The 18,656-nt window shown below is 23.3% G+C and overlaps 1 protein-coding gene across 1 annotated transcript; it reads right to left on the reverse strand.

Moving 5' to 3' along the window:
• Positions 1 to 1,198: 1,198 nt before the first annotated feature.
• Positions 1,199 to 18,285, reverse strand: LOC145838002 (calcium/calmodulin-dependent protein kinase kinase 1-like). The gene is made up of 12 exons (XM_082945517.1): positions 18,183 to 18,285; positions 17,641 to 17,742; positions 16,864 to 16,968; positions 15,019 to 15,070; positions 14,070 to 14,185; positions 12,158 to 12,216; positions 9,912 to 9,997; positions 8,530 to 8,603; positions 7,877 to 7,996; positions 7,434 to 7,561; positions 2,525 to 2,735; positions 1,199 to 1,855 (listed from the first exon to the last, which is right to left on the reverse strand). Exons 1-12 carry the CDS (start codon positions 18,261 to 18,263, stop codon positions 1,796 to 1,798), a joined length of 1,194 nt encoding a protein of 397 aa, XP_082801643.1. The 5' UTR covers positions 18,264 to 18,285; the 3' UTR covers positions 1,199 to 1,795.
• Between the last annotated feature and the right edge of the window lie 371 nt (positions 18,286 to 18,656).

Genomic DNA, 18,656 nt, shown 5'->3' on the forward strand with positions numbered 1-18,656 from the left:
CGCACCTTTTAAACCAAAAACATGATAGAATATTCTTCAATTTGAGAAAATTTGTTTATTAAACAAACGAAAAAGGCAGACTGTTTTATTGAAGCTAAAAAAATTCTATAAAAAATAAAAAAACAAAACTGTCGGCACAGTGAAAAAAAAAAAAGTTTTTTGTTTTGTTTGCTTTACAAGTTTTTTAGAAATTAGACAAAAAACATTTAATGAAAATATTAATTTGATGCAATTCTAAACAAATAAAGGTATCATTACATTATAAAATAAAACATAGCTATCAAAAATAGAGAAAATAAAATTGATTAAGATCAAGCAAACTGATTATTAGTAAGAAACATTTTTTTTAATCTCAAGTATTTAACCTTTGAAAAAACTGTTGACGTTTTCAGGTACAAAACAGTTCGATCAAACGATCAATACTTACAACATGATTTATAACATATGTTATTGTTATTTGTGTTTTAAAACTGGAATGTTTTGTTGAAAATATAAGATTTGTATCATTTGTTTTATAAAGACTACAGTTCTCAAAAATTGAGTAAAAAATAATAATTTGATGTATTTTTCAATTTTTGATGATATGCAAAAATATGAGTTTTTATATTAAAAAGTCAATAGCTATATAATAACATTTTGAAAATTGAACAAAGAGTTACAAATTATGGGTCAGGCAAGGTCACAAATAAATTTTAAAACTTTGTTTTAAACTTATTACTAATTGCTCTATAAAAAGTAGTAGTAGTAGACAAACATAATTAAAACGTCTTACAATGCTTAGTTAAATATCTTGATCTTAAAAATTAATAAAACTAGAAACATGCTCACTCAAAAGTTTTTAAATAGAATAAAAGATTACTAGTAGAGAAACTAAATAATCTGATTCAGTTTAATACTAAAAACTTAAGTAAAAAATTTTTAGAGTCCCTTAAACGTAATATAATCAAATATAATCAAGTTTAAATTAAGTTATGACTTTACGGATCTTATACTAGTAATTTTTTTAACTTTATAACTACATTTTTATAGTTATAAAGCTAATTCATAAATTAAAGTAGTTTTTATTAAGAATATTGGACTAAAGCAAAAATTGTTTTTTCAACTAACTTCGTCAAGTAAAAAATATTTAGACTAAATGAAAAATTGCTATAAAATATATATAGTATTAAATCTTATATTATATATATTAAACCTTATACTATATACATATAATTGCCATTATAGCAGATAATTTTATCAAAACTTTGAATGTTTGGAGCTTAAAATTGTGTAGCAAGTAATAAAACTTTATACGAAATTTAAAACTTTCAACCATACAAATTTCTGTGGTATATGTTAATAACATCCATTAAAATTCTTTTCACTTGAGTAAATATCAAAATAATTCCAATGCAAAATAAGCGGTCAGTTTTTAAGTGCAATCATTAAAGTTTAAGTCAGACATATTACTGTAAAAATTTGGTACAAAAAAGAGCATATAAAAGTGTGAATTAGTTAAATAACATTAACCTATTTTATATTAAAAGGCACTTTCAATATAAGATACCTTCTATAAACATTATACAGGCTTTTTTTGATTATTTTGTATTAAATGTATACAAATATTGCTTTCGTACTTATATTTGCTTGTTTTAATTTCCAGTGCAAAGTTTTAGTAAACCTTTTTGAGATTTTCAAAAAAAAAATGTCCATAAGCTTATAGAAATATTGTTTTCATATAAAAACCTGAGCATATAATAGATTTCAGAGTTTATAAGAAAGTTTTTTTTTAATAATATTCCAAACTAATAACATTTCAAACTTTTTTCAGATTCGATCTAAATGTTCTGTGTTTCAACATTGATTTCACCATAATCTGTGTATATATTTTTTTATACGACTTCTTACATGATAAACATATTTATACTACCATTTAATAAAACTTTTATCAAATTAAATTATTTTATACAGATTACCAAACTTTATTTTTTGTAATGTTGCTAGCTATTAAAAATTTTATATATATATAAGTATTTTAAAGTTATGGTAAATAAATAATTTATAATAAGTTATATACTTTTATATCTTAATTTGTTTTATAAATTCGAAATTCTTCTTTTAAATCCAAAATGTTTAAATTAACTAAGGCAACGTTGTTTTACTTTAAAACTATAATAAAACTTATTATTTTTCAAAGAATATATTTTAATAACTTTAATCATAAGTCTTTTAAAATTCATTATACTTATAATAAAAACAAAATTATTTTGAGCTGTAATTTTTTTTTTTATTAAAAAAAAAAGTTTAGCAAAAAAAACTATGTTTAAGTTATTTACATCATATGGTTATTGTACTATATACACAATGATTTATTATCATTTAATAACTTAATTTAAAAGTACAACCTAGTAAAATAAATAAACAAAACTGCGTTAAACATATTAGTTTGAAACATATTTACTTATCTGTTTTAAAAATTATCTTTTATTTTAATTTAAATACTGCATTTCACTTCATGAAATAAAATTAATTAAAACAAACAAACCAGGGTATGAAGTTTCGGCACGCTCGTCACGCACGACTGCACATCCGATTCGGTGACGCTTATTACGTCACAAACGTCATTGCTGACGTCATCGTTGCTCAAACCCAGCCACGCGTGGCGGGCGACTTGGTCCAGTGTTATTCGGTCGAGGGGATTTTTGTCGAGCATGCAGGATATCAGGTCACGGACTTCCGCGGACAAACTCGAAGATCTGTTGGGATAAATTATTATATTTAATTTTTGATATAAAAAAGAATTGTTACAATATATAAATATGTTATCTGATAAGTTAGATGACCTGTTGAGTAACACAAAAACAAATATACATTTATTTATAGACATATTTCAATAAAGAGAATATGAGAACTTATTTGTTCTACTTCTATGGAAAAATATCTCTTTTTTTTAACAATAAAATCTGTAGTGGTTAAGTTTATTTTAACTTTTTTTTTAATTACCACGATATACTTTGTGATCATCTGAGTAATTAAACTTGATGTTTAAAAAAAAAAACATTTACATAGTTTACTTTTTCCTACAATGTAATTGAAAGTTTAATACAAATTTACCATTAAGTTGTTAATTTAAGATCATAAGTTTTAAAAAACCATGTATTAGCTGCATGTAAAAACACATTTTTAAAAATAAACATAAACAAGTTTTCATTAGATTAGTTGTTTAGTTTTATATATTAACTTTTTTAATTAATTTTACATTATTTCGAATTAAATAAAAATTATAATTTAGCTCAAATATGGGAAAAAACAAAGTTTTAGAACTTAAATAAAGGGTGTATAACATTTCTTCGAAAGTATAAATAAAAAGTTTGACTGTATGCAACAAGTTTAATAACTATTTATATAGTACTTATGATTTAATAATGTTCAAAATTAGAGGAAGTATGTGTTAAAAATAAACAGAATCCAGGAAGGTTTTTTTTAATACTTTAAAAACAAAAATTTATGTTTTTTAATAAACAAGTTTAAATATTAAAACATAACAAAGTTAGTTTTATAAATAAACTTAACTTTCCCAGGTTAATTAAAAAAAGTTACTAAAAAAATTGGTTTAAAAATAAACATTAAGCTCGATCGGAAACTCACATTAACTTTTTATTCCAAAAAAACTAGTAAACTAGAATTTTAAAATAAACTAACGGATCGTGAGATAAACCGAGGGTCAATTAGCTTTTTATTATTTTATTACCTTGTTTTTGCGCGTACAAGCTACATGATACGTCAATCACGTCATAATGTTACTTGTTACGTAAATTTTAAATTTTATTACAACGCGAAAGTTAATGCTTTATATGGAAGAAAAAAAATACGTACAAGTCAGTCTGATCGAAGATATGGTAAAATTGTATTTATTATATATTTATAGCGACTATTATGAGAGCTTTAAATTTTCTATTGTAGAAACCAATTTAAAAACTGTTAAATTTCATATACGAATTTTACGATAAGTATTTAATTTTTTTTTTGATAGATTAAAACATTTATTTAATTTTATTGTTAACAAAAAATACATACAATTATGATCCTAGATAGCTTTTTTGATATCGAAGAGTAACTTGTTTCTGTTGTATTATTCTAATCTAAACATTTCATAATTAAATTTTTATTGGATTATGTTGTTATAAATTCTACATATACTTTTCAAGAAAACCTCATTACATTAATAAAAATAATACTAAAATAACCTTAAGTTTAAAAATTACGACCATATTTTCTTTGGGTTTTCCAATGAAAATATTCTCTATTTTCGTTAAATGATCAAACTATTTTAATTGTGTACGTACAGCTTAAGTTACAAATATGAGATAAGAACCCCAAAAAATAATAAACGAAGCCAGAAATTTTTACTATTTCCCAGAAAAATGTTTCATTTTCGTGAGAACACCAACCACAAATTTTTCAACCACTTAAATACTTAAAAGAAAAAAAAGAAACAAATTTTTACAAATTAAATATTTTACAGAGAAAATAAATGAAACAAATTTTTACAGCTTAAATATTTAAAAGGAAAATAAATGAAACAAATTTGTAATAGAATTTAAATATTTAAAGAAAAATAGAATATTTTAAAAGAAAAGTAAATGAAACAAATTTGTGGTAGCATTTAAATATTTAAAGAAAAATATAATATTTTAAAAGGAAAAATAAATGAAACAAATTTGTGGTAGCTGGTTGTTTTTATGGAAAATCAAACAAGAAGGTGTGTTGAGAATTTCCAATAAATTATTCACAAATTACTCTGTTTTTTCAATCTTATCTGAAAAGGCATTTTAAAAACACATTTGTTTCTTACTAAACAAATTCGTTTTTTTTACCTGAACTAATTTTTCCGCACTAATTTTGCAACGGCCAATAAAGATTTAAAATACTTTTTCCAATCAGTTTTTGCCAGAGTTTGTCTAATAATACAAAACGTTGAATTATTTTGCATACAGGGTTGAAATTATATTTCTATAAATTTTACTTTTTATATTACTGCTAACTACATTATATTTTTTTATAAACTTAAGGTTGAACAAACAACAAATTTCAATTCTTGTTGAGAAACAATAGTTTTATGAACTCAATGCAAATATAAAAGCATTTCTCTACGTCTTTAAATTACTCTTCTCTAAATTATTTTTGTTTAATTTATGAAAAAAGTGTTTTTTTTTTCAACTTAATTAGTTCAAGGCAAACTAGGTAGCCTAAGTTTACGGATTTTAATATAAATAAAAACATTTAGATAAAATTTCATTTATGTTTTTCCAAAATATTTTCTCACCATAATTCCATGCTTCATTAGGCCAACATGGAATTATTTACTACATAAACAAAAACAAATTTGAGAAATAAAACTATATTCTGGTTAGGCTAATATATTTCATTATATATTTTCTAAACTAAGTTTTATCAGATTTTAACAAGTTTGACTTTACTAATAAGAAAACCAAAACCACAACAATTTTTTATTTGTTTATCACAGTTACATAACAAAAGTCTAGTATAATGTGATTTATCTTATATTGCTTCTTATCTAAGTGTTAAAACCGCATTTAGTTAATATTTATTAATAATAATTGAAATGTCGTGTATTTAAATCCACACTTAAAATCAAATTTATCATACAATAAATCTGTCAGCACTTGTGTATTAAAATTAAATATTTGATTTTAAGTGGCTTTCATTACCATAGTAAACTAAGTAATAAATAAAAACAGTACTTAATAAAACGGTTAAGCATTTTTTATAATATATTTAGAAACTGTTTTTGTATTTGTTTTTTTATTAGTATCTTGTTTTACATTTACTCATCAATAAAAACTTAAGTTTTAGACTTTCTTCACACTTCAAATAGCTTTATATTAGTTTGTGTTTTTGTAGTAAATTTAAAACTTGCTTACTAAAAAATAATTAATTTGTAACCTTTTAGAATAAAATAAATAAACTGAATTAATTTTTCTTAAAATTATGAACAACTTTAAAGTAATGGAGAATCTGCATAAAATATAATAAGTAAAACTTATTGCTATATTATATCTTTAAATTAATTAAAACAAAGTTGTTAATTAGAAAACAATCGTCCCCTTTTTTTAAAGTAAACAGTCGTTAAAATTGATTAGCAAATAAAACTAAACATTGTTGTTTTTTTAGTTTTTTTATTAAAAACATTAGACTTTTTGTTTTAAACAGTAGTAATAAAAAAACAATTACAGTAACCTCTCGGATCTTTACGCACTCGTGACGTTACGCACTCTCGTTTAGTTACGCATTTCAGAATTCTATAAAAGTCAGAAAATAAAAATTTTAATTTTTTTTAATATTGCACAAATTAGGTTTAATGTATATTTTTAAATTAAAATATGTTTTCGAATGCTAACACACCTCTCTATATTTTAAAACTTTGTAAATTTATGTTTCTTGACTAATTGATAAACATTTAGTTATACTTCAGTATATCAGAAATTTTGTTAACAATAAGAGATTAAATTAAAATTCTGAAATACACATGACTGTGTTTAATAATGAAAACATAATGAAATAATGAGAGTTTAAAACATAAAGAAATAATACAGCAATCTTGCCCTATATATCAATAAACACCATTTTATAAATGTAAAGAAATGCTTAATTATAAATTGAATTTGCTAAGTAGAATAGAATACAAATGTCACATATAAATAAAGATAAAGATAATTTCTACTTATTATTAAAATAGTAAAATTATTTCTACTCGTATTATTTTTTTTTTATAAAAATTCAAATTCTTTTTTTAATATATGTATAGTTTATCTGTTGTTTTCATATTTATAAAAGAAGTAAACAAATAGTTAAAAGTGCCCAGTCTGCTTTTAACTAGAAGCAATATATAAAAACAGCCATTATAGTGAGTATATTTGGTAACTCTCGTTTCTTTACGATCTCTCATATCTTTACGCGCTTTTTCTGTGGACACAATGTGCGTAAATAAGCGAGAGGTTACTGTAATAAATTTATCGGAGAAGTTTAACAAAACAATTACTAAATGAAAAATTTCAGAATTTTTTAAAATAAGTATTTTTTTTACTTTTATAATTGTCTACAGCGTTTTTTAGGCTTTACAAACAAAATTGTATTTCTTTTAACTTGACTTTTATAAGTTTTCTGTTAACTGTTTTTTTCAGAATTTTGCTAGGTTACTAATTGTACTCGATAATAAAATTGTTTTTGTTTTTTGTTTTGCTAAAGTTGAAACTAACTCAAAACCGACTGAAAAAAAGCTCTTAAATAAAAACTTACCAACCAGAACAAAGTAATGGAAACAAATAAAAAATTTTATCAACTTCTATAAGAAATAAAAATTATTAGATAAATAAAAGCGACTTGAACAAATTACAGCCTAATAAGTAATTTAGCTTAACAATATAACAAACTTGAAATCTGGTTGGTCGTTTTTGATTTGCTGATGAAGCTCGATGATGGATTGTGATTGGAAGGGAGGCCGTCCAATCACGAAGCAGTATAGTGTGCATCCAAACGACCATACGTCTAGGGGTTTTCCCTAGAATAAAAAAAATAAAAGTTGAAAATGTAAAAAAAAATATTGAAAAAGTGTCTTAAAATAGTAACAATTATAGAGTAAAAAGATAAGTTTATGGTTTTTTTAATATACTTTTTTTAAAGGTTTTTCTTAAAACGAAATAAAAAAATAATTTATTAAAAAGTATTTATCCATATAAGACATTTTTTTCTTTAATTTATCTATTATGAATTAAATAATAAATTTATGTTTAAAATTTGTTCTTAATTAACATATATTTTAGATTCTAAAATTCTTCAGTGTTTTTAGCAATTTTTTTAAATTAGATATTCAAACCTGAAACTTTGTGTTTTGGGTGGAAATACTTTCGGGGCTCATAAACGCCGGGGTCCCCGCGGTTCCCGTGATAAAGTCGTCATCCCCGTCGTATTGGTGGGAAACCCCCAAATCTGCTATCTGCGTGGCAAGAAAAAAAATTTTGCATGGCAACAAGAAATAACATTGAGAAGAAAATTTGTTTTACTTAAATCTGGAAAGGTTTTTATCAAAAGATCAACCGAAAAGGTTTAATGTTTTATAAAGTATATTATATTTCTAAACAAACTTTAAGTTTAATAAAGATAACTAAGAAATAAGTTCACAAACTTATAGAACTGTTTGTGTTTTTTTTTTTTAAACAAGAAATAATATTTCACTTTTTATTATACAAGCTTTGTTGAACTTAACAAATGTGAATGCTTCATCTTTGAAAAACAGCGTTTGTATTTTTGAATTCATATCAATAAATTAGTTTTTTTTATTTGGTACAATGTGAGTTTAAATGAATACTACAAACAATTTTCATATCAATAAACACATTTATTTAAAAAATAAATGACTTAATAACTTTAGACTATTTGAAAATGTATACCAGAAGCCTTTAATTAGCCTACACAAATTTATTGAAATATATTGCAACTTTTTTACAAAACTTTATAATATAAATTCACCTTAACATTACCATGATTGTCGAGTAGCAGATTAGAAGGTTTGATATCACGATGAATTATATGTTGGTGGTGTACTATAAAAATTTATTAAGTATTTAAAATAAACAATTAAGATTTTAAATTTTAAAAATAATAAACAACTAGTACATCTAAACATTTTAATATCTCGATGTATTATGTGTTGGTGATGTATAGTAAAAAAAATATTTTTAAACTGTTATAAAAACATAATTAAAAAATAATAAACAATTAGTACATGTAAACATTTTAAGATCTCAATTTATTGTATGTTGGTGATGTATTGTAAAAAAATCATGTTTTTATAAGGTTATATATGAAAAAATATACATTGTAGGTAGATTCTATTTAAGTTTAATCTTGTTAAGATGAATATATAAATTTAAAACTTTATATTTTTTCGTCTGATGTAAGTAGTTTTAAAAAAATTATATATAATTTGTTATTGGGAACAAAACTTTTAAGGTTATTTTATTTTTTTATTACGGATGAAAATCATTCAAATAAAAGTTTTGAAAACATCCGTTAAAAAGGAAGACTAAAAAAATCAATTAAATTTTAAAAATACTAAAAAACTAAATCAAGCAAAAATACTAGTCTTAAAATTTAAATTAACTCATTATTTAAAAAATACTTGGTTATCTTAATAATATATTTTCCTAGCAAAAAATAAGATTTAATCTGAAACTGAAAAGGAGAATTAAATTGGATAAAACAAATAAGATATTCGGATAAAAGCTTAAATTCTAAACCCATAGAGGTATCTATGGCGTATTGATTTTCAATAATCTTATTTTCAATCTTATTATTTTTATTATTTTGGAGATCTTATGCTAATGTGGCTTTTCTTTACATTGAAAACAACTGAACTTGAAGAAAAGTTAATACTTTAATAACTTAAAAACAAATTCAGTTTAAAGTCAGGTATAGTTGTTAATTGCAATTAGCAATAGAGACACTGTAAAATTATATGGGAAAATAATCTTTTATTTACACAGAAACAACTTTTGGTTTAGAAAAAATATACAGTTGTCTTGATTAAAAAAAAATTCCAATTTTGAAACAGTCCAACGAACAAAGACGTTTTTATTTACTTTTTTAAACCGATATATATCTAATAAATTAAATTAACAATTATTTTACAAATTCAAAATAAACACTCCTTTTTTGAAACCATTTTACAAACAAAGTTAGTTACTTTTATTTCTTTAGATTTCAAATCTAAATAGATTCTATTTCAAAAATAATATTTTTTACAAGTTTGTTTTAATACTTTTAAAAACTTTATTTTAATAATAAACCAACTAAATGTTTCATACTAATATACTTTTGTAATTTATATTTTAATAATCTTGTCAACTCACAATACTGCAAACCCTTCAAAACGTCGACGGAATACTTTTTTGCTGTTTTTTCATCAAAAGGGTCACAAGGAACTGTCATTACTTCACTAGAAATTAAAAAATTATAACTATGTTTATTCATATCATGAAATTTTATTGAAGGAAAATTGAAAAATTAAACTTACATATTTATTTCATACTTACTAAACTACTTAACACTTTGCAGTATGTACAAACATACTAACTTTTAAAGACTACATAGTATAAATAAACAGTATGAAACAAAACTAAGATAAATTTATGATAAAAATAAACTGTTTTAAACGATATAAACTAATAATATCATAATAATTTTAAGTGTATATTGTTATTTAATTTTAAGGTCTGTTCTACAATGGTGATAAAAGTTTAAAAATAAATACAAATTTGAAACCAATTAATTTTATTAAAAATATGTTCAAAAATAATTACATGAAAAATATAACAACCAAATTGCATAAACAGCTTCTTGTTTAGCACCAATTCAATAAATATGTGAACACATTAAACATATCATGGTTTGGATTGTGATAATAAATAAATGTCAACGTAATATAAGTTTAATTAAATCATTAAACAAATAACCTTTAAACTTATGAATTATTGGAAATAGATTTTATACTTTTTCAAGTAAAAAACTATATGTATTGTATAAGTATTACTATATTACTAAAAGAAAAAAAAAATAATGAATACAAATAATCTACTGTATAAAATTTTCATTTAATAAGATCAATAAAGATAACTTTATCTTAAATCAAACTTGACTACATATGAAGTTTTAAAAAATATGCGTCAACTACCTTTCTTCTGAAAAGTTATGTAAAATCACGTAACATTTGTATTTGAATGTCAAAACAACATTATTAATCTGGTGGGCAGTTTTATTTTTCACAAACTTTTCCAATTATCGAGCGCACATAGTTGGAAAACTAATAAATGAAAGTGACATTCGCATTCGCTGATAAATGAAAAACAAATTGACATTTTTACTCGGACAGTGTCATTCCGTTTCACCTGGCGTAGTGACGTAATAATCGGCGTTGTAACTACAAGTTTCCGATCGATAATTGCGGAAAACATCATGATATTGTAGCGGAGAAAAACAACCACGATTTTAATAACATGCACATAAATGTTGGCTTAGTGTTTAAAGTAACTTTTTTTAAAGACGTGCATAATATTTTTTGATTATTAAAAAATCTTTTGAGTATCAAAAAGTAGGTATGTACTTAAAAAAGTTATATAAATTATCTTCAGGTTTTATTTTATATAATTTTTTTGACTAACTTAAAAACGTACTAAACGGTAAAAGCTAGCTTAACTACGATTTTTTTAATCTATTTTATCACTTATATCAGCCACTATTTCAACTTTTTAACTTCAAATTAATAAATTTACATTCAAACTAACTGCAATATAAAGTTCAACTTACAGTAGATAGATTTAGTTAATTAAAACTTAACAAGTTAAAAGGGTCTTAATTAATTCAGGTTACTTGAAAATATTTCGCAACTTTTGTTAAATAACAGTTTAAAGAAGCGGCAACAATTAAGTTAGTAATCTTTAAATTCCCTTTAATACTTACACAGTGTTAAAGCACGTTATATAAGTGTCTTACATGAAATATTTAGTTCATTTATAGGAATTATACAAGGGTATTAATTAGAAAGGGCAATGTTTTACTTGAACATTTTGAATTACGTTTTATTTTTCTGGGAAAACAAGTTTTTCTTATCTACATGAAAACTAAACTATGCAATACAAATATTTGTAGAATGTGGAATTTAAAATACACCTAAATTTTATTTCATAATAACATTTATGCTACTTAATTCGAAAAACTTACAACTAGTGATTAGTTTCTAGGCTACAATAAAAGCTATTTTTTTGTAATTCTATCTTAGAAATTAAAAGCTGTTGTATCTTAATAATATACTTTCTTTTATAAAGTTTGTTTATAAAACTTGGTTTAGATACATTTAATTATATACAATTTATATAAATGCATTACTTAGTAAGTGTAAGTTTTAGTCTCATAAATTTGTTATTCAAACGTTGTATTTGGATATATGCAACTTATTTATATACTTATTGCTCTAGACACATTTGTTTACAAACCAACTATTTTATTTTAGATTATTATTTATATTTTTCTAATAAATTTATCAATTCACATCTATTTAATCAAACACAACTTATTTATTTATACTTATTTACCAACTAACCCGTTAGGCATGAGTTCAAACACCATACACAAGTCGTCTTCCGTTGGATCGTCGAACACCTGAAATTACAATGTGACGTCATAATACAACTAAAATCACATAATTACACGATAAACATATGATACATCACCATAACATATTCAATTTGTGTATGAAAACTTGTTTACACAATTTAGGGTCAACAACCACCTGTAGTAACAATATGACGTCATAATACAATATTTTACATCATAATAAACTAAAACAACATAATTATGTCATAATAGAAATGGAACAAAATATACAATAGTACTAGTTATACCAAATAACCACACGTTTAGATGTTATGCAAATAATTTGGTGTATATAATTGAATTGCAGACTATCAGTTCTGTAGATACAATTTCTTTTTTATTATTTTATGAAGTTTATAAAGTTTAAACATTCAAAATATTTCATTAGCTTTATGATTTACTAAAAGTATAACTTTAAGTTTGATGCCTCAGTTATTTTTTACTACTAAAAATAAAATTCAAAACTTTTCTGCTTCTATTGAACTTAAACCTTATAGACTGTTTTTTACGATTTGAAATCTTATACCATTCACCGTTTTTAAAATTGTACAAGAACTAAAATGCTGGATGACATTGGAAATAAAAACTTTATGCGAATGGTAATAAAAATTCCCACAGGGTTTAAATTTTATGTTTGTTTTACTTTTCAATACTTGAAGGTCGGCTAAACTCGGAAGCTTCGTAAAAAAATATTAGAAACCAAAAAAAAATTTGTAAAAATATTTGTTACTACATAAAAAATCAACAACCATTGCAACAATAGAACTAGTAGTCTTTGAAAATTTAAGCTTACTATTAAGTATTAACATACATAAAAAGTTAGATGATTTCATGAGCTATTAGTAAACAATTAAGGTGTGTCGATATTCTTTCATATAAATTTTAATACAGTTTTACATGTATAAATGAGTGAAAATAAAGTTTTTGTTAATAGTAATATTTAAGTTACTTCTATAAAACATTTAACTATTCTTGTTTTCTTAAGCACAGATTCACAAAATCATTCTTTTAAAAGAACACTTGTAAAAGAATAAAATAACTGTTTACCAAAACATATATTATTATCAAAAATCAGTTGCTTTCAGCTTAAATTAGTCAAAATTAAATTATAATAGTCAGAACTTTTCAAATTTTGTTCCATAAATAGAAACTATTTAGATATTACATCAGAAATAACCTTTTTTTCAAACACTAACAATTTTATCAAATTTAAATTTTACAACCAAATAATTTTGTTACCTTGTTAAACACAACTTGTTATTGAAAAAGTATAAAATTACTTCAACAATTTTAATTGCAAAAATTTGTTCTAGTAATTAAACTACCTCAAAAAGATCGGCACATTGAAGTAATTAAAATAAATGAAAAGCAACTGCAGAAATTTGTATTTTTAAGTAAAAAACTTTCGAAAAAATAATTCAAACTTCATCAACCTTGACTACACTTTACGACTTTACAAAGAAACTTAAACAAACAAAATTTTACCATCTCCATTACAAATATAAAAATCACATTCAAAACGTTTTAATTTGCTGTTAAAAAAAGAAAAACAATAAACAGAATATTTCTATTATTGTAATCAAACAAAAATATATATGCACAATCAAAATTAACTGGAAATAACTTTAATACTATATAATTACAGCATAAAAATAATCTAATAATTTCTACAAGTTTTACCACATTGGGATGGTCTAGTTTTTTCAGCAAGTAAAATAATATTTGATAAAATTATTTATACAAATATTTCGAATCAAATTACCTCAACCAGTTTAACCACATTGGGATGGTCTAGTTTTTCAGCAAGTAGAATAATAATTAACAATATTATTTCTATTGATTTTTTTTTTATTAATTACCTCAACCAGTTTAACCACATTTGGGTGGTCGAGTTTTTTCAGCAGGGCAATTTCCTGGTAGACGCGGTCCAATGGGGTGGTTCGTTTTATGTTGCCACCTCTGCGTGGAGGGCGTCCTTTGTAAAAATAAAAAAAATACTAAAGTGTTTTTTAAAAAATACTACAACTTGAATTACATGAGTTTTTCTCAGAAAGCATAAATAAGATTTTGAATTTAGAAGTAAACTGTTAAAAGATATAAAATTTAGTAATTTAACTAATTGATGAACAAAAGCTTTCTGTAATTTTTTTTTTGCATAGGGCGCTTATTTTTCCCATATCATAAACCTTATACTTATTGTTAAGTTTTGAAACATTTTGTTGAAAAATGCAACGTAGTATTATATGATTAAATGATTATATGACTCAGTTTTAACTGAGTTTTTGTGTGCTCAATTTTAAATGATCACTATCATGGAGACGTAACTTTTTGTCAGTATAACCTCAACTTATAAAACAAATTTAAAATTTTCAGCACATTTCTAAAGCGCTCTTTTTTAATTCAACTTATTTTTGACCCTTGCGTAGGTATGTTAAATCAATCGGCAGTAATTAGGTTAATGTCGCTTAGCCGCATATGCTCAAGTGCATAGTTTTTAAATATAAAACTCTGTAGTTTAGAAAAAGGAAACAGGATTTATTTGAGATAATTTTAAATTTTATAATAATTCAAGTGATGAAAAAAAGTGCAACATATATAAAAACTGATAAAAAAAGATAATTGTAGATTATAACTTTCATACATTATTTTAACATACTTTTACTTTAGTTTATTTTCATTGAGATATCACTATTGAAAAGTAGAAGTTGGAAGATATTTACAACAAAACATTTACTATTAAAATTTTTAATAAAGCTACTCACAGGAAAAAAAGCTGTTCTAACATATAAAAATAAATAAACAACAAACTTGCGAATCCGGCCTGTCTAACCAGCTTCTTTTTTGAAAGTATTTTCATCGCCTAGAAGAATATTCAATAAATTTCTTTTGCAAAAAAAAACTTTTAGTGGGTTTTAAATTTAATTTAACTGCAGAGAAAATTTAATTTAAAGCACTTTTTCATGTAGTCCCAAGAGGTTTTTTGCGTCTCAAAAAGCATTGTAGACGATTGTCAAAGCTTTTTTTAATATATCCAAAAACTTGCTTCGATTTACATTTTTAACGCAAAGCTGTATTCAACACCAAAAAAAAATGTGGCAGTTACTTAATTCTTTACATATATTCTGTTAAAGCTTTCTTATATTATTATATGTTTTAGCTTTAATAAACCCTTCTAGTACTGTTTAAGATAACATCAGTATTTCATTAATGTGCTTACGTAAATTCATAAATTCATTAATGATAAGAATTTTATGGCTTGAAAGGGCCATGAATAAATTATCAAGTTTTCAATTACCGAATGAGTTATGCATTTATAACGCGGGACCTTGAGACTGATTTACAGAAATTTTAATAGCTTTGAACCTTTTAGAAAGAAAAGGTAAAAAATCGTCAATTGATTTATTGATAAACCTTTTTTATGCGTTTAATAACAACTAAAGTGACCTTTAAAACTTTTTTAATACTTTACATTAGAAGTAAATATATATATATATATATATATATCAAATAACAATTAGTTTAGTATAAAAGATAGTTTAATTAGGCAAAAATATAAGTTGTCCTACAGAAAGTATAGTTGTTATGGCACTAAATTTAAAATCTTGGGAAAATAAAATGAACATATACAAAACAGAAGAAAATTAAAAACTTTCTAAGCTGGTAGCGTAATATTTAGTTTTTACAGTTCAAATAAGCAAATTAACGGGGTAAATTGATTAGCTTAATTCTTTTTAGTTTTCAAAAACAAAGCACAACAAAACAAACTAAAAAATTTTAACAAAATATTTAAGATGTTTTTGACAATTTAAAATTTTATTAAATACTATAATAATATTTTTCTATGTAGTTATTAAATTAGTTGTTTTCTCATTTACAGCTTTTTATTCATTATTTATTATCACAAAAATAAAATAATAATAAAGTTGGGTTATACTTTTTAATAAAGACAACTTTTGAGAGCTTAATTTACAAACTACACAGTTTAAAATATTTAAAATAGTATAAAGTTTTAATTCTGACTACTTTTAATTTGACTTTACAAAATCTTTATTGTCTTTAAAGTTTTTATACTTATTTCCAGGTATTCATTCGTATTTGTTACACTTAAATTAAATTGAGTTTCGAAAATTTTATGCGACTTTTACTCATACAAACATGAGTAGGTGGTCATAACTCATTTAGCTAAACTGCAATAACATAAAAAAAACATACTTTCTTTGTATTTTATATTTTTACCTTTTACTATTTTCAATACATTTATTTATTTATAGTTGTTTAATTCAAACCTATTTAACTTTTAAACTTTTTCATTAAAAACTATATTTTTTATTGTCGAAAAATTAAAAAAAAAACTAAAAAAATATAGCAATAACTACATTCTAATAAAAAGTAGATAAAAATAGACTTCGATATATGATTCAGCTTTAATAAATTAGATCAACCTTGATCAAGCAGTGAGAACTGACAAGATTTTTTATATCTGTTCAATTTTGTGTTACAATTCTTTTTAATTAAAACTTTAAAACTCTTTAAACATTTTTTAAATGTTAATTTTGCAAGCAGTGAATCTTTTTTTTTCAATTATATAGTTTAATTAAATACTATCAATACAAAAAATACCATACATATTTGTTATCAAACATTAAAACTCACATAATAGTTGTTGTCTTGGCGGTCATGTACCAATTTGACCAGACCGTACGACCCGTTTCCCAGGTCTTCCTTGAACAAATACCTGTTCCAAGCGTACTGGCCGTCCTGAAGAAAGTTTTTCATTGATGTTGTTTAGAAAGCATTTACTCACCATGAAACATTGGAAAACTATTACAAAAGTTTAAAATTATACTATAAAGATTATAATTAAGTAAAAAAAATAACAAGTGGTTTTACAAATGTTGTGGCTGACTAATATTTTAACTAGTCTTATAAATACTTGTTCCAAGCACACTTACCATCCTGAAGAGAACTGTGTTTGAGTTTGGTCACAAAAAAGTCACATGTTGTGAATGACATTAAAATTAAGCTAAAAAGTTTTAAATCTTTCATAGCAAGTGTTGCAGTTTGATAAAAATATTATTAATAGCTATTGTACAAGTACAGATTAAATGATAACCATATTTATGTTCACTGACCATTTAAATAAAATTTTAGTTTATGTTATTGAAATAACATAATTACATTTTCAAAACTTAACCATCAAACACTAATTTCAAAATTAAATTTGTGCTTTAATGATTAAATTTTAATAAAATAATTTTAAGTAACTTAATAAACACATAATTTACAATAATTAGATTCATGCTTGGTTCAATAATTTTTGATCATTTATTCTTAAGTTTTGTTGTTTTTGATTTAATGTTCAACTTGCAGTAAGTAGTTTACATAAAAATATTTACCACTTTAACCTTAGCAAACAATTTGATTACATACCTCCCAGTTTTTAGTGACATTTTTTCTTCCAATTAATTGTGTTTCACCACTGGAATTGGATCTTTTCTCTCTGCTGATTATTTGAAGACTTCTTGTATTTAGCTGAAAAAAAAAACAGTTTGCTTATAACTAAGTCGTTAAGTTTACAATTAAAATTTCTTAGTGTTTTAATTGTTGTTCAAAGAATCAGTATATACTTGAGAAAAAAATCTAGTAGCAAAAATTGTTCAGATGTAGTGATACTAGCTGTATTTTAAAAGTGTACCAAACTTTTTAAATACAATCTGTGCAAAGGGCAGTGAAAACAACCAAAATAAATAAAAATAATATTTATAGTCTTTTTAAATACAACATTTAAAAATTTAATCATATTGCATAAACTATAAATAATATAACTTGTATATAATAAATTATATAATAAAATTTATCATTAAACTGTAAAATTTTTTTTTAAACTTTACTGATAAATTTAAAATATTTAACATGTAAATAATATTAATTTTTTAACGAGTTTAAGTACTTAAAATACTAATATTGCTTACTTCAGACTTGAGATCATTGTTCTTATCCTCACTTAGGTTTAACCCAGTCAATTGTTCTGGCAAATCTAAACTTTCTGACATAATAGTCTTTATTTACTACCTTTAAATAGATAAACATATTTTCAAATTTATGATTGCATAACAATTTTTCAAAACATGTTTTCAAATAAAATTAATACTTTCTCACTAAATGTATGTCCAAAACAAATGATAGTTTTAAAATGTATACCTCAATAGTTAAAACTAGTAAAAAGAAAAAGATATTAATAAGTAAAAAATGATTCAATAACAGAAAGCGACAAACTTATTACATAATTACAACTGATTAATTTTTGAGTATAAAAGTGTAGTCATTTACAAAAGTTTTTATATCTAAAACTTAAATTTATAGTCACATTTTTGCTATTAAAATTAACAACCATAATATATCAAAGACATATGAACTGTAAACTAATAAATAAAAGGATTACAAAT

Source organism: Thalia democratica, chromosome 6 (assembly GCF_965202585.1).
Source record: "Thalia democratica chromosome 6, ktThaDemo2.hap1.1, whole genome shotgun sequence".
Classification (NCBI taxonomy): Eukaryota; Metazoa; Chordata; class Thaliacea; order Salpida; family Salpidae; genus Thalia; species Thalia democratica.

Excerpts from the sequence above, each read along its gene's own strand:
- LOC145838002 (XM_082945517.1), bottom strand. The coding sequence starts at position 18,263 with ATGTCAGAAAGTTTAGATTTGCCAGAACAATTGACTGGGTTAAACCTA. Across the intron at positions 15,071-16,863 it reads GCCAAGACAACAACTATTAT|GCGATGAAAATACTTTCAAA; the intron begins GTGAGTTTTAAT and ends ATATTCTTCTAG. Across the intron at positions 12,217-14,069 it reads ATGTGGTTAAACTGGTTGAG|GTGTTCGACGATCCAACGGA; the intron begins GTAATTAATAAA and ends TTGTAATTTCAG.